At 45.2% G+C, this 17,176-nt stretch overlaps 1 protein-coding gene across 1 annotated transcript; it reads right to left on the reverse strand.

Moving 5' to 3' along the window:
• Positions 1–3,857: 3,857 nt before the first annotated feature.
• Positions 3,858–17,128, reverse strand: LOC110091516 (uncharacterized). The gene is made up of 4 exons (XM_078388162.1): positions 13,642–17,128; positions 9,804–10,580; positions 8,733–8,859; positions 3,858–6,849 (listed from the first exon to the last, which is right to left on the reverse strand). The coding sequence occupies exons 2-4, from the start codon at positions 10,533–10,535 to the stop codon at positions 6,008–6,010; spliced, it is 1,701 nt and encodes a 566-aa protein (XP_078244288.1). The 5' UTR covers positions 10,536–10,580; positions 13,642–17,128; the 3' UTR covers positions 3,858–6,007.
• Positions 17,129–17,176: the final 48 nt, after the last annotated feature.

Genomic DNA, 17,176 nt, shown 5'->3' on the forward strand with positions numbered 1-17,176 from the left:
GGGCTGTTCTTGTCATCTCTTTTATTCTAAGTTTGTAGGGCACACATCTTGGTAGGGTGCTCAACCCTATTGAGAGCTTGTTTAATATTGTTCCCGTCTTCCAAAGCATTAGCTATTCCAGTTTTGTGTCATCTGCAAATTTGATACGTATTCCCTGCACCCCTTGATCCAAGCCATTAATAAAAATGTAGAAGTTCACTGGGCCCAGGACTGAGCCTAGGGGTACCCCCACTTCTCAGCTTCTCCCAGTCTGAGAAGCCGTTGATAACCGCCCTCTGAGTAAGATTCTGTAGCCAACTGTATATCCCCCTGAGAGTCGTTCTAGCCATCCCACACCTAGTTATGTTGCTAATCAGAATGTTGTGGGGCACTTTGTTAAAGGCTCTGCTAGTCAAGACATATTAGTTCGTTAGTTTGTTTATTTAACTTATATGCTGCCCACACTACCCAAAGGTCTCTGGGCAGCTTACAACATTTAAAACACAATAAAAAGACAAAATAATTAAAATATATACTGTACTCTAAAAATTGCCATCGGATCTACAGCTGATATTATTTCAATTAAAAGCCTTCTGGAACTTATTGTATTAGCTAAAAGCTGTCACAATTGTTTAAAATACAAATATAATCAAATAAAATCATGATAAAATCACAGACCTAATAGAATAATAAGAGACCCTTCATATCTGGGAGTCTCCTGCACAATTGATCACAATGGCTCTCAGGAAATTAGCACGAATGTTTCTGGCCGCTTCTGCAAACAGCGCTGTTCTGTATGTAATATATGGGTCACAATCCAAAAGGAACCTGACCACCTTTGTCTGTGGGCTTTCCTCCTGTAGTAGAGCAGATTTTAGTAGGGTTTGAACTGAAGTTGCCCAGCCGCCACTCTTCCATTGCTCTACCATACGTTTAGGTAGACGATGGTCAGACATATCCATCACCCTCTTATAGTAAGAGAGTATAGCTAGAGTTGCCCTTGCTTTGATGGACACCATGCCTGTCTCTGTTCTAAGAAAAGCTGCTGGGGTCCCCTGGGGTGCCGCAAGGATGTGGTCAAGGCATATTACATCTACAGCATTCCCACCATCTACCAGAGAGATTACCCGATTTTAAAAAATGAGATAAAGTTAGTCTGGCAGGATTTGTTCTTGAACAAGTCCCTGGTGGCTTCTAGTTAGTATTGCATTGTTTTCAAGGTCTTTACAGAGTGAGTGCTTTATAATATGCTCCAGAATTTTCCCTGTGATCGATGTCAGTCTGATCACTCTGCAGTTCCCAGGTTCCTCCTTTTTGTAGATTGAGACAGTGCTAGCTCTCTTCCAGTCATCTGGTATTTCACGCATTCCCCCCACAATTTGAAGAAAATAATAGTTTCAAAGGATCTTCTTGTAAAGCTAGCGACAGTATCTTCCCATTCCCTGATATTTCAGGGTCAAAATATAATCGAGCAGATCATGGTGAGGTTGTGGGACGGACACGAGTGGGCACGTACATAATAAAATCTTTCTTTCTACAACTAATGTCTCAGAGTGAGTTAGTGAGAGATGTCAGTGCTGTAAACAACCCTTAATAAGAATAACGCAGCTGTTGCTGGGTTAAAATCTGTTTAATATGCCTAATTTTTGAAATTCATTCCATAACACACCTGGAATTTACAACACCCCCATCCTTTCAAGCCTGGTAACCGCCAAGCTGTGTTTTGTAAGTTGCGGGTTAATCATCTACCGATTCTTGGGAACATAAGAACGATGCTGTATACAAACAAGTCGGTTTTCTTCCTTCCCAAATCAACCCACATTTAAATAATGAAGGGGAAAAATGATGAGCTGTAATACAGAGAAGTATCTTTGGCCTTCAAGTGACATTGATCAGGAAAAAAGGGTAATAGATAGTCCTGTTAGAATGTGATCAAGTACATATCCTTTGAGAAATTGTTTTCCCTAATTTTCCTCACAGTGTACATTTTGTCAGTACAACACTGAGAAGGTACATGAGTTTTTCAAATGGGTACAGGATGCAATCCTGCAGCAGTGCCACATCTGGAGGGAAAATTGCCTCACCTTAAAATTTCTGAAGGCCGTATATCTGTGGTGCACTGAGTCTGGGAGACTCGGTGTGCCATGAGGAGATTCCCCCTTACTGTGACCATATACAGTACCTTAGGATCTAACTTTTATATATATAGAATCTAACTATTATATAATATATAGCTATTATATATATATAGCCAATGTGTTTTCATACCCTGTTTCCATGAAAATAAGACCTAACTTGAAAATAAGCCCTAGTATGATTTTTCAGGATGCTCGTAATATAAACCCTACCCCAAAAATAAGCCCTAGTTAAATGAAAACCCACCCTCCACCCTTGTGCAGCAACCAGATGATGATGACAGGACTGCATTTGAATAAACATAGATTGTACATGTAAAAAAATTAAGCATCCCCTGAAAATAAGCCCTAATGAGTTTGTGGTTTTTTTTTTGAGCAAAAATTAATATAAGACCATGTTTTATTTTCGGGGAAACACAGTATGTATAGCAAAACATGTATCTACAGGGTCCCTCAATGAACCGTGGGAAAATAGCCATGGTTTGAGAAGCCTTGAGACACATACCTTCCCATCCTATGCCTCTCTAGTATCATCAAACAATAAAAAATAAAAATAAACTTAGACCGTTTCCTGACTTTTCTGAAATGTATCCCTTAACACGACAGAAGGATGCCTCAAAGGAATGTTTTCCTTTAGGAAAGAGCTTCGAAGGAATACCAATTTAAAGTGCTAATTTTATGGCCCTTTGTGCATTGCCTATGTAGCCATGTACTGATGGTTGGTTCTTTAGACTGTCTTTTTCTAGACTGCTGTTGTGTACAGGAGGGCCCCCGTATCCATGGGATCGGTATCCACTGATGCGAAGTCTGAAAATGTTAAAAGACTAATTCCCAGAAATATATGATGGAGTTATCAGAACTGGCCACTAGAGGGAGCCAGAGACCATAGTGTTTATTATTGTAATAGTATTTGCTCTAATCCTCATTTTTCAGCCGAGGGAGGGGGGGAGGTTCAGCAGCCACGAAATTAAAAGACACCTGCTTCTTGGGAGGAAAGCGATGACAAACATAGACAGTGGATATAGCCACAAGGCAGTGGAGGTTTGAAATCGGAGTTTTCCTAGATGGGCTGCCTTCCAGAGCTGAACGAGTCCCACCTACCCGGCCTTTTCCCTCATGGCATGAACGGCGATGGCGGTGCCTCAGTGGGGGTTTGAAATCCGAGTTTTCCTTCTCCTAGATGGGCTGCCTTCAAGGGCTGAACGAGTCCCACTATCTGGGAAACATAGGTCCCTTCTGGGAGTGGTAGCTTTGCTGTCCATTAGGCTCTGTCAAGGACACCTCCCAAAGAACTACCACTCTCAGGAAGACCCGTGTCCCCTAGACAGCACTGGGACAGCCTCTATGTTCTTGAAGGAAGCAACAGTCCAAAGAAGGCACTGACGGAGGTAAATACGCCTGTCCTGTGGACCTGTGTTTCTGGGTGGCACCTCCCAGAATTCTGCCTGGAGAATTCTTGAGCTTTGAAGATACGGAGTCTCAAAAAAAAAAAAAATAATCAAAAGTTCTATTCCTACACTTAAGCCCTAGACGAGTTTTGCCAGATCACAACAAAGTCCAGCATTTGTTCCCACGACGACAAACCAGGACAGCCTATAGAAAGCCCCCACAGTTCCTGGTGGTTTCCATTTTAAAACAATTTCAGGAGGTAGGCGACTTGCGTGGAAAACCTGATTTCTCCCACAAACCCCAAAGAATGGCTGCCAGTCACAGAAATAAAAAGATAGCCCAGGGCCTGAGGAGGTCTTCATAAATGGCTTTTTAATTTACTTCAGCATCAACAGGGTACAGCAGGTGAGTGCAAGACCCGCAGGTTGTCTTTGCAGGATTGATTAAAAGCCCTCTGGAGAGACAGAAGTTCCTAAAACAAAACTTTCAGAAAAAGAAGGAGGGAAGGATGAACACCCTCATTTCAAACCAAAAACTTAGTGGCTTCACACTTGTTGCAAACAATGGATGTTGGTGGACTCATATACATCAGAGTTTTTTTGAGCATGTTTGTTTGATGGCCATCAGTCAAGTCAAGAATGTTCTGGATTGATGGGGGTTGGTCTTGATGACCTTTAAGGAGCCCTTTCAGCTCTGTAATTCTGTGGTTCCTTTCCAGCTGTAGAAGATCTCTGCAAGCACCTGAAAGGAATACACCCCCCCACACACAAAAGTGTCACATTCAAGAGCGGTTTAGGATGTTTGAGACGAGCCCCCCCCCCCAGGGGCATGAGAATCCCTGGTGACAGGTAGGGATTTGCCTCCCAGTTTCTACTTCCTAAGAGACAATCTTCAAATTATATTTTTAATGGAATATCCCTGGTTCAAAGCGTCACCCTATTCCTTGAGCCTATCCCTGGTCAAGTGTAAAGCTGGACAAACCAACCAGGTGAATGCACCAGCAGAAGATGTATTTGTATCGCATCACCACGAATTCCACTGTTCATTCATCCCATTTCGTATCAAAAGGTTTTTCATCGAGGCCGGTTTGAAGACATGGGCCAGAATCCCAGTGGGATTTTACTCCAGAGTAAAGGATACTGTGGCCGCAAAGCGAAGCTAATTCACAGAGTGCTGACGGACTGCCAGTCACGGGACTATGTTTGCAAGCAGGCACACTGCCAATTAGCTGCAATTCACTGCTCCAGTTTATGCACTCTCCCTTACTCCAGCGTAAGATCTCAGGACGATTCTGGGCATGTTTTCTCCTTAAGCAGGTTCCCAGAAACGATTTTTTTTCCCTGAGTCATTTTATAGGAGGCCTGCCATTTCTCTTCCTTTGTTTCTGATGAAAACTAGATAAACAACCTGTGAATGTAGTCGCTCTCTCTCTCGAAGCGTTTTAACCAGAGTGGAGAGAAAAAGGGGCTTGGACTTGGGGTGGAAAGGCTTCAGCTAGAGAACTGGTTCAGATTTCGGTCTCCCAACAAGTGGCCCGAATCTTTTTTTTCTGGTCTCCCAGCAAATGGTCTGGTGTGATCGATGCCTTTCCAGGCAACCGGATGGGAGACAAGAACAATAAGGCAGAGGCAGAAAAGACATAGAAACAGAGAACAGCGTGAAAGAAAAGGAGGTGAAAAGGAGATTGGCAGAGAGAAACAGGGAGGCATTGAAAAGTGTGGCAGAAAAAAAAAGAGAAATGGAACAGTGGTTGTTGTGGGTTTTCGGGGGTCTTTGGCCATGTTCTGAAGGTTGTTCTTCCTAACGTTTCGCCAGTCTCTGTGGCCATGGGCATCTTCAGAGGACAGCACTCTGTGCTCTGGAGCTGTCCTCTGAAGATGCCAGCCAGAGACTGGTGAAACTTTAGGAAGGACAACCTTCAGAACATGGCCAAAGAGGTCGAAAAACCCACAACAACCATTAGATCCCGGCCGTGAAAGCCTTCGTGAAATGGAACAGTGTGTGCAGCAGGGGAAAAAGTCAGAAAGAAAAAAAAATAATTGCATGCCCTCGAGTCAATTATGTCTTGTGGTGACCTTTTCTAGGATTTTCTAGAAACAGAATACTGTACTCAGAAGGGGTTTCCTATTCCCTTCTTTGGGGGACACTGCTGGGACTGGGCACAGCTGGCCCAAGGCCACCCAGGCTGGCTCTTCTCGTGAGAGGCCCAGTGGGGGGAATCGAACTCATAACCTCTGGTTCTGCAGGCCAGGGACCTCAACCACTGAACAGTTCAGAGACAAAACTGGAGGGCAGGAAAAGAGGGTGAGAGAAAAGGGTGCATACGGCCTGGTGTGGTTGTGGCCTCCTACACCATTGGCTTCAGCCGGCTCCCTGGCCAGCATTTAACCCTGAACAGGCCACCCCTTAAAAGTAGATGCTCTCATCTGTCTATTTTATTATGGCAAACAAGACTTGGATGTAAAGATTTCTGCCTGCCCATCCTTGATAGACCGGCGGGGTCTCTACCCCATGTGAGTTATCTCATGTTTCAGAAGGAGCCACTTCTGGCTGAATCGTCTCCAACAGTGCGAGCACCGGTACGGTTTCTCTCCCGTGTGGATCCTTTCGTGTCGGATCAGGTCCGAGCGCTCGAAGAACGCCTTCCCGCAGGCCGAACACTGGTGGGGTCTCTCCCCCGTGTGCTTCTTCTTGTGCTTGATGAGGTTCCAGCTGTAAACAAAGCTTTTCCTGCAGGTGGGGCATGTGTAGGGCTTCCCCCCTCCGTGGGTCCGTTCGTGCTTATGGAGGAGCGAGTTGCGGCTGAAGCATTTCCCGCAGGCTGAGCACTGGAAGGGTTTCTTCCCGGCGTGGGATCCCCCGTGGAAAACCTGGCAGCCGGATTTCCCACAGTAGGTGCATTTGTGATTTTTTTCCAGAGTGTGGATTCGTGGCTGCTTTACGAGGCGGTCTTTGGGACTGGAGCTTCTTCCATACTCAGATCCTTCAGAAAGCCTCGAGTCCTCCCTTATGCTCTCCTTGCGTAGGGTGCCCGACTCCTGAAGGTTGAGCCCTACGAGGCATTCACCGAGGGTCTTGGTCACCACCCTGGGGAGGGGTTTTCTGGTCCCATTCTTTGGGCAGCTGTTTTGTTGTCTCTTGGGGCTGTGTTGCTCCGCCGAGTTTAATCCCTCCTCTCGGAGCTGGGAAACAGTCTCCCTTGCTCTCTTTTGAGGCACCACAGCTGATTTAGCCAGCGTGGAGTATTCCAGAACGTTCTCTCTATCCTTCTTCAGCCCGGAATATTCCGGAATTTTCTCCCCGCTCTCATCCAGCTCGGACTGGGTCGTACCTTTCTGTGTGTTGCCTTCAGGAATGAAAAAGGGAGAAATAAGAATCGTGGCATGCTTTTTGTTTACTGGTCTTTACCGTTTTATATATCGGGGTGAGCAAATTCCGAAGCCCCAGGTGCTGCTTCCACCCTGGTCTGGACTTTTGTGAGACATTTTTCTTCCTTTGGAGGCCTCCGCTCCAATTCTGAACATAAAGGGGGGGAAGAATCGGGAGTTTCCTAAATAACAAATTGTGTCCTCCAAAATGAGCTGCTGTATAGCTCAAAGTGGCTTAGATCTCTGGCTGGGGAGCCCAAGTTTAGGAGTTTGATTCCCCACTGGTCCTCCTTGAGGGCAGGTTGGACTCAATGTGGCTCTCTTCCAGCTTTGGAGTTCTCAAATTATTAGATTATAAATTCAGGAGGAACTCAACTTGTCCTCTGAATGTAATTCCATATTCCTGGGCCTTTTTTCAGTCCAGGAAACGGTCTTTTATTGAAAAACAGGCAGTGACCAGTCAAAAGTCTGAAGATGCCACATGAGGCCTACAAGGAGGTTCGTGGGACCAAAGCTTCTTCCATACTCTAATACTTCTGCGAATTTACTTATGAAATGTATTTGTTTATGTGTATTCTCATAGACCTTGCTATGGAAGGACTCACTTTTGTGGACAACTCCTCCCACAATCCCACAGCCATTACGACCGATTAAAGCTCTATGTAGGAATGTGCCATTTGTTGTTGCTGATCTTCTGGACTCCAACTCCCAGAACCTTCCAAGAATTGTCCAGGCAGAATTTGTGGAGTTTGAACACACCTGCAGGCACCTACGTTTCGCCTGTTACCAGGGCTGCACGGCCTAGCAAAAAGCCTTACTTCCTGTTGCTAATGTACGGGTGAAAAGGCAGCTGTTGTAGTGCTTCCTGGCAGTTGTAGTCTCGCTGCCTTTTCGGCTCTATAAGAGGTCACCCCCCAAAGCACTAAGACTTCCAAGAAGCACCATGATGACTTATTTAAAAACAACAACAACAAAACCTTAACGATAAGCAACAAGGCCTGAGTCAGCCAACCAGGCTCAGAGATAGGCCATGGTCCAGGCGAGCGAAATGTAGGTGCCTGCATGAGCCTGTAGGTGCGGGTCTGTGGGCTGGAGAAATCTTGGAGAAATCTGGGAACTGGAGTGAAAAAATATCAACAACTGAATGACACACCTTTAATGCTGCATATTTTCTGGAGTTTCCTTTATTTACAGAGTTACATATGTGACTCTCTTGAGTGTTGCTGCTTATATAACTAGGATAGTATCACCGAAGCACAAGAAAGTACCTGGATGTCTTTTAAAAGTTAAGATACTTTTGAACGTTTACTTGCTTTTAATTACTCAACTGTATTTTGATTAATTGCTCTTAAATGTTTAATTTATTATATTGCTAATTCTACTCTTTTTCATATTGTGAGCCGCCTTGGGTTCCTTATTGGGAGAAAGGCAGCCTAATAAACAGACAGACAGACAGACAGACAGACAGACAGACAGACAGACAGACAGACAGACAGACAGACAGACAGACAGACAGACAGACAGACAGACAGACAGACAGACAGGAAAGCTTACAGAAACCGCAAAATTTCCAGAAGTACAATATATCTGTAGAGGAGAATGTTATAGAACAGTCCGATGATAACGCAGCATGCTTGGTGGACACAAAATGTAAATGGACTTATCGGATTGGGAGGAAGGCCGTGTGTGTGTGTGTGTGTAAAGGAAGTACTGTAAGGGAGAAGGGAAAAATGAAGCAAAGTGACTGGAGTCCTGAACAGAAGTACTTCGTGCTGCAACATTCTGTTGCAGATCTCAGTGGAGTTCTCTTATTTCATATTTTTAACATGAACAGCAACGCCTCTGGGGCAGTTCGACTTACCCAGCAACCCAACCACGTGGTTTTGTTTTGCTTCGGCCTCCCTGTGCAGATGGCTCTCTCTGGGAGAGGACGGAGCTAGCTCTGCCTTCATGGAGCCGGTGGCTGCTTTGGCAAACTTGATCGCTGTCTAAAAAAGCAGTAAATATCTTTTTTTTTTCAGAAGGACAAGAACACTGAGGGGTGCGAGTGCAAAAAGAAGCAGAGTTTGGAAAACAGTTCCTTCCGTAGTTTTGTTTTTCTGTGTTCCCTCCCCCCCCCACAGAATCCCCCAGCCAGTGTGTCCACAGGGATTCTAGGAAATGTAGGCCACGGAAGGAAGTTTTCTAAACTTTGAGACTGAATAAACATTATCCTACTGAGACCGTGTTAATTTAGGACACAAAATTGATGCATCCAGTACAAATGCTTAGTTAGTTTCTTCATAAAAACAATGAGTAACAATTGCAACTCCCCCAAATACAGTCGTGCCCCGCTTAATGATTACCCTGTATAACAACAAATCCGTTTCACAACAATGTTTTAAATGGGTTTTTTTCGCTTGGCGAAGATCGGTTCCCAAAGCAGGGAACCGATTCTTCGCATTACCACAATCAAAACAGCTGATTGTCGGGTTTTCAAAATGGTCGCCGGGTGCTCAAAATGGCTCCCCGCTGTGTTTTTGGACGGATTCCTCGCTCTACAGGCACCGAAAATGGCTGCCCCTATGGAGGATCTTTGCTGGACGATGAGTTTTTCAGCCCATTGGAATGCATTGAACAGTTTTCAATGAGTTTCAGTGGGCTTTTTTATTTTGCTCTACGTTTTCACTCTACAGCAGTTTCGCTGGAACGAAATAATGTCGTTAAGCGAGGCACCACTGTACTGAGTTAAGCTCATAGGTATTATTTTTAGAAAGAAATTTTTTAAGAAATATTTTTATTCAATTTTTTCTACTTTTCTATCTGTTGCAACGGAAAGTAATTCTTTATTATTCTCTGAAAACATAATGGAACAAGTTGTTTTTTAGTTACTTAAAAAAATCCTAGCACCAACCTGGGACCTTTCAGGATTTTCAGAATGAAAGTTTCTTACCTGTTGCTCCCATTGGTCGGACTCCTGCTGCCTCAACAGGAAATCTTCCGCCAGGGACACCGCCTGGGTGCAGGTTTCGGGCCCACCTTCCCGTACCCAGTGCTGGATCTCTGGGGGAAGGACGGCCAGGAACTGCTCCAGGATCAGCAGCTCCAGGATCTGCTCCTTGGTGAGCCTCTCCACCTTCAGCCACCCCTGGCAGAGTTCCCGCAGCCGGCCGTAAGCCCCTCTCGGCCCCTCGGCTTCCTGGTAGCAGAAGCGCCGAAAGTGCTGGCGGTGCTTCTCCCGGTTCAGGGCATCTCTTTGCAGGATGGCGGCCTTCACTTTCCCATAATTCTCTCTGTCCTGACTCTCCAAGGCGCGAAAAGCCCGCTCGGGCTCCCCTCGGAGGGCCGGCTGAAGTCGGGCCGCCCACTCTTCCCGGGGCCACCGGCAGGCTGCGGCCACTTGCTCGAAGGAAGCCAGGAATGCCTTGACATCATCCCATGGGACTTCTGGGGGTTCCTCCAAACATGGTCCCATGGTCCAGTGTGCCAGAGGAGCCTCCACGGTCTTCAGAAACTCCTGCCACTGGGCTTCCCACTGCTGAAGCGGCCCTTCGCCCGGTTCCTGTTTAATCTGTGCAACGGGTATTCTCTGAAGGTCCTCTCCAACAGTCACAGCCTGGAGGATCTGAGGAGCTTTCCGGACACCCAACGATCCTTCTTCGGGGCCTTGGTCCTGCATTTCCATCTCGGCCCGATTCGGCCACCAGGAATCACTCGGGTACAGAAACCCCTGGAAAGAAAAAAGAAAAGGAATTCCTAGGAAGGAGCAATGTTCTCAATGGGCACCGCGAGGTTCTCCTTGAGGAAGAAAAAAGGAATACAGTGGTGCCTCGCTTTACGATTGCCCTGCATTATGACAAATCCGCTTTACGATGATCTTTTTGCAATCGCAATTCCTCGCTATTCAAGCAGCGAAAATGGCCACCGTATGGAGGATCTTTACTGGACGGTGAGTTTTAAGCCCACTGGAACGTATTGAAAGGTTTTCAATGCATTTCAATGGGCTTTTTATTTTTGCTTTATTTAATGGTGATTTTCCTGGAACGGATTACAGTGGTGCCCTGCACAGCGACGTTAATTCGTTCCAAGAAAAACGTCGCTATCCGGATTCCTCGCTATGCGGGGCAAAAAAAACCCATAGGAACACATTAAAACACATTTAATGCATTCCTATGGGGGAAAAACTCACCGCTATGCGGAAATCCTCCCTACGGCCACCATTTTCGCTGCCCAGTAAGCAAGGAAACCGAGCGAAAATGCTGCAGGTGGCCATTTTGGAACTGCCGATCAGCTGTTTTTTTTAAACATCGCAATATGAGGATCGGTAAGCGAAATGCTTACCGATCACTGCAATGAGATTTTCGCCCATTTAGAACATCGCAATGCGATCACTTTTACGATAGCAAAATCCGCATCGCTATGCGGATTCGTCGTTAAACGGGGCGCTCGCTATGCAGGGCACCACTGTATCGCCGTTAAGCGAGGCAGCACTATATAACAGAGGCGCTACTAGGGGAAAGATGGAACCAGCATGTTTTCTGCTGCTCCAGAGGGTAGGACCAGAAGCAATGAATTCAAGGGGCGAGCAAAGAGCTTCTCAAGAAACATAAGGTAAGAATGTCTTGAGAGTACAAACTGTTTCACAATGGGACGGATTCTCTTGGAAGGAGGTGGATTTTCCTTCACTGCAGGTTTCTAAAACAGACTTGAATGGTCATCTGTCAGAGAGGCCTTACTCTGGGACTCAAAGATTACCTTTGAGGTGCCTTCCAATTCTACAGCTCCAGAATGAAGAGGAATGGAAGAGAATGAAGACAGGCCATGAGCAGAACTAAGGGGCTTTCAGCATCCCCCCCTCCTTCTGTTTTGGATGTATAGGCAAGAGGTGACAACAGTCATACAGCCAAAATGGCACCACTCATGTACCAACATGGGAGAATGTTGTGGGGATGTGCTTTTTGGAGTTTCTGGAAACCATCTTCCAGAATTCTCCAATAATTCCCTGGGCTGAATTCTGGGAGGTCCAGCTCCATAACCCATAGCTCCACACCACAAACATGCCATAAACATACACACACATGTATTTCGCTCACCTGGAAAAGGGCCTAGCTCGAAAGCTCCACGGCCTAGCTTTCAGTTAAAGGACGGTGCCCCATTGTTACCTGGCAGTTCTAGGGTTTCCTGGGTTGTGTAGTTCCTTCTATAGGGCCTAATGGGCAGCATGACTACACATCCCGGGAAGCCCTCAAACCTTTTGAGAAGGGAGGGAAGCCATTTTGAGGAGCAGGAAAAATCATTGTATAGCGAACAAACGGTTCGCAAAGCAGGCTCCTAATCAACGTAACACGGATTTTCCCCATTGGAACCATCGTTTTGCGATTGGAAAAATGTCATCGTCAAGCGATTTCGACGTCATGCAGGGTAAGCGTCTACCGAGGCACCACTGTACTGTACTCTATACTTAGAAAATCCTCGAAAAGGTCAAAATAAGTCAAAATTCACTTGCCAGCCCGCTAGTCCATAGGATCACTGTGATGGACCGCTCTCAGAACACTCCTGTCAGTCAAGTCAGAGCTCTGATGTGGGAGCCTATGACATGACAGGAGGGGCGGAACTAGGGAAATAAGGAGAAAGAAAGACAGTTATTGACAGTTTAGGCAGTTGTCTTAGAGAGAAGAGTAACAGAGAGATAGTGAAAGAGACTGAAAGAGATAGGAATAAGACTAGTCTAGACAAGTTTTGGTGTGATTAAGAATTGAATGAATTAAAAGTGATTATAATAAAAGAAACTGTATGAATATACAGTTAAAGAAAATCTAACTACACAAGCATATCTCAAATCAAAAGAACATATACTGAACGAATAAAATGAGACCATCTTTGATTTCCATGTATGATTGAACTGTTATCCTATAAATAAACCTTGTTAATGTGGAGAGCTGTGACTCATTATTAAAATTTGGTAGATTGAGGAAAATCCTCTTGTGGCAGCGTATAAAAGGGGAAAATTGCAAGTAGCACCCAAAGACAAATCTGGAAGTTAAGGAAAACACACAGAGGAGCTGGAGGGTGGCAACGATCGCCATAAACCAGATGCAACTGGGAGGTCCACCACCCAACTAACTTAAAATCAGCATATGGGCCAGTTTAGACTCTGCCTTTTACTGGCCATATTCCCACCTCTACCTGTCCCGTCTCAGAAGACAATCTATAAATATATATATATTTTAAAAATTTTAATATTTATTTGAAATATTTTTTACACCACCTTCTCCTTGAAAGAGTGGTCGACCAGACCAGATAGGCGGGATATAAATCAAATAAATAAATAAATAAATAAATAAATAAATAAATAAATAAATAGAAAGGACCCGAGGCGGCTTTTATCATGAGAAGGACAATACTGTATTTAAAAGCTAAAAACAGAAAGGGCACAATTGTTTTTTTTAAAAAAATGAAACAAGTGTATTAAAAATGGTAAAAAGTAATTTTTAAAAACAATTCCCTCCCCCCCCCCCCAGCCTGGCAAGCCCTGTTTTGTTTGGGTGTACAGAACAGTATATTAATACAGCTGGTGGTGGCTCTTGATGCCCCTTATCTAGGGCAGGTTACTACCAGGAGCAATGCTGCCAAGATCTGGGCACCTCCTGATCCAAGCAGGGCCTCTGGGTGGCAACACGGGCTGGTCTCCTGCATCCAACTTACTAGCTCTCCTTATGCTAACCCCCCCCCCACCAAAAAAGTACAGTAACTTCTTTAAGAAATACAGATCCCTTCTCTTTGCAGCTCACCTTGTTTCACCGCATTCAGGAAAGTCTCCTCTTCCTCTTCTACCTTTTTGCTGCAAGGAAATTCAAAAGCAAACTCGTCGCCCCATCACCCCCCCCAAAAAAAAAACCCCAGGAAAAAAAACAACCTCCAGGGGTTTGCATCTACTGTACAGTACTGCCGCCTCCTCCTTGTACAACCGACCTCCATAGGCCCTTCTAGGAACAGAAGCAGCGGCACTCTATGGCTTTAACCCTTCAAACTTGTTCTTAAGTCGTGTCCGACTCTTCATGACTCCATGGACCAGAGCACGCCAGGCCCTCCTGTCTTCCACTGCCTCCCAGAGTTTGGTCAAATTCATGTGGGTCGCTTCGATGACACTGTCCACCCATCTCATCCTCGGCCGTCCCCTTCTCCTCTTGCCTTCACACTTTCCCAACATCAGGGGCTTTTCCAGGGAGTCTTCTCTTCTCATGAGATGGCCAAAGTACTGGAGCCTCAGCTTCAGGATCGGTCCTTCCAGTGAGAACTCAGGTTTGATTTCCTGCAAAATGGATAGCTCTGTTTTCCTTGCAGTCCAGGGGACTCTCAAGAGCCTCCTCCAGCACCACAATTCAAAAGCATCAGTTCTTCGGCGGTCAGCCTCTTTATGGTCCAGCTCTCGCTTCCATACATCGCTACTGGAAAAACCATAGCTTTTGTTGGCAAGGTGATGTCTCTGCTTTTTAGGATGCTGTCAAAGTTTGTCATCCCTTTCTACCCAAGAAGCAGGCGTCTTTTAATTTTGTGGCTGCTGTCTTCATCTGCAGTAATCACAGAGCCCAAGAAAGTAAAATCTGTCACTGCCTCCATATCTTTCCCTTCTATTTGCCAGGAGGTGATGGGACCAGTGGCCATCTTAGTTTTTTTGATGCTGAGCTTCAGACCATTTTTGGCGCTCTCCTCTTTTATCCTCATTAAAAGGTTTTTAACTCCTCCTCACTATCTGCCATCAGCATGATACCTGCAATGGACTTTTCCTCCAGGAATCTGTCCGATCTCCTTTTAAAAGCATCTAAGCCAGACGAAGTCACCACATTCTGTGGCAAGGAGTCCCACAGACTAACCACCCGCTGGGTCAAGAAATCTTTTCTTTGGTCTGTTCTCACTCTCCCAACGCTTAATTGGAGTGGATGTCCCCTGGCTCTGGTATTACGTGAGAGAAAGAGCTTCCCTCTATCCACTTGATCCATCCCCTGCAGAATTTTTACCTCTCAATCATGTTTCCACCCAGGCGCCTTTTCTCTAGATTAAAGAGCCCCAAAAACACATATTATCTGTGGGGTGTTTTTGGTTTGTGAGATGCGTGGAATGTTGTTCTCCAATAACCTGTGCTTTGCGCAGGGAGCCCCTCACGCACAGTCACAGAATAAACATAGAATTGTGAATCACAGAATTGTCCTAGGGCTGGAAGGGACCTTGGAGGTCTTCTAGTCCAGTGGTTCTTAACGTGGGCGATAATGCCCCCCAGGGGGGCGATTTCATTTTTCAGGGGGGCGGTGGAATGAAAAGGGGCGGTGTGGGGGCGCTGGAGCAGAAGGGGGCGGTAGGGGGGCGTTGGAGCAAGCCAAACCTGTGAAGACGGCTGCAGCCTTTTTACAGTGTGCATGAATATATATTTTCCTCCAATCTTAATTCAGTTTCAGACTTTTTGTCTTGAAATTTTTAGTTCCTGCATTTATTTTTATGCCCCTTTTATATTTCTTTTTGTGTCCTAAAATTCACTTGCAACTAAATCATTAAATGTTACTTTTTTGGGGACATTTCATTTTCTTGGAATTTAATTTTGTTTTCAGGGGTCATTGGATTTAAGTGTCTTAAATAAATAAATAAATAAATAAATAAATAAATAAATAAATAAATAAATAAATAAATAAATAAATACATCATCACTGCGGGGAGGGGGGCAATGATAACTTCCTCAATGGCTGAAGGGGGCGTTTCTTTCAAAAAGGTTAAGAACCACTGTTCTAGTCGAACCCCCTTCCCAAGGCAGAAGACCTCATACCCCCCTGGACAGATGGCTTCTTGGAGACCTCCAGCGATGGGGCAGCCACAACATTGGGTTCTCACCATCAGAAAATTCCTCCTTCTTTCCAGGCGGGATCTCCCTCGGATGAGTTTTCCACCTATTGGTTCTTGTCCTACTCTCAGGCGTAATGGAGAACAAACTGATGCCCTCTTTCCCTGTGGCAACCCTTCAGATATTGGAAGACTGCTTCCTCAGTCTTCTTTTCATGAATCTAAACATACAGTGGGGTCTTGACTTAAGAACGGCTCGAGTTAAGAACATTTTGACTTAAGAACCACTCTCATAGGAAAATATTGAATTGACTTACATACTTAGATTTGAGTTAAGAACCGAAAAAAACCCACGTGGGAGGCAGGGAAAGTGCAAAATGTGAACTTTCAGTTAACTGTTGGCCAGTGAAAAGGGTGCCTGTCTGCTTCCTCACTCCTCCCAGCGTTTAGAGAGTGGATTGGGAGACAGTCTTCGGACTGCCTGGTACTGTACTGCCTGGACTGTATCTTCCCTGCCTTCCCTGAACCTTTCTTGACCTAAGAAAAAAAGAAACAAAATATTCCCCTCTAGTGGTCGAAGGCAGAATAGCAGCTTCCCATTAGTTTCTATGGACGGAAAAGAGCAGATACGGATCAAATGGTTTTCAATGCATTCCTATGGGAAATGCAGATTTGACCTGAGAACTTTTTGACTTGAGAACCGCCTTCCAATACGGATTAAGTTCTCAAGTCAAGACCCCACTGTACCTTGTTCTTTTAGTGTTTATTTTAATGGCTTTTCTCCCGTGTGAGTTCCTTGATATTTAATTGGGAGCCCCATTTTGGCTGCCGAGTATTTTTTTCAAGAGACTAGTTTGAATCAGGACTTTTTGCATACATCTAAATAAATAAATTGGGAAAGGAGTACGACAAGGCTGTATACTGTCCCCCAGCTTATTTAACTTGTATGCAGAATACATCATGGGGAAGGCTGTACTGGAGGAATCCCAAACCGGAATTAAGATTGCTGGAAGAAATATCAACAACCTCCGATATGCAGATGATACCACTCTGATGGCAGAAAGTGAGGAGGAATTAAAGAACCATGCAATGAGTGTGAAAGAGGAGAGCGCAAAAAACGGTCTGAAGCTCAACATAAAAAAAACTAAGATAATGGCCACTGGTCCCATCACCTCCTGGGAAATAGAAGGGGTGGAACACCTATCCTGAATTGTTCCCGTAAGCATAATTCTATCTGTAAACCAGACAAAAGAAGTACGTGGGTTTTTCGTCCTTGCACCCCCCGAGGAAATCTGGGGACAGGGCTGGGATGCATCGCCCATAGCCCTGCGCTAGTTGACCAGATCACCCCTTCCTTGAAACAATCCAATCTTGTAGGCCTTCCATTATCCCAACTAGAAGTATTCGGGGGAAATGTAACCCACACCCCAAAATCACCTCCTGGCAGAGAAGGAGGGCTTGGGACAACTCGAGCATGCACTGGGCATGTGCCCTCTT

The sequence above is a fragment of the Pogona vitticeps genome, chromosome 2 (assembly GCF_051106095.1).
Source record: "Pogona vitticeps strain Pit_001003342236 chromosome 2, PviZW2.1, whole genome shotgun sequence".
NCBI lineage: Eukaryota > Metazoa > Chordata > Lepidosauria > Squamata > Agamidae > Pogona > Pogona vitticeps.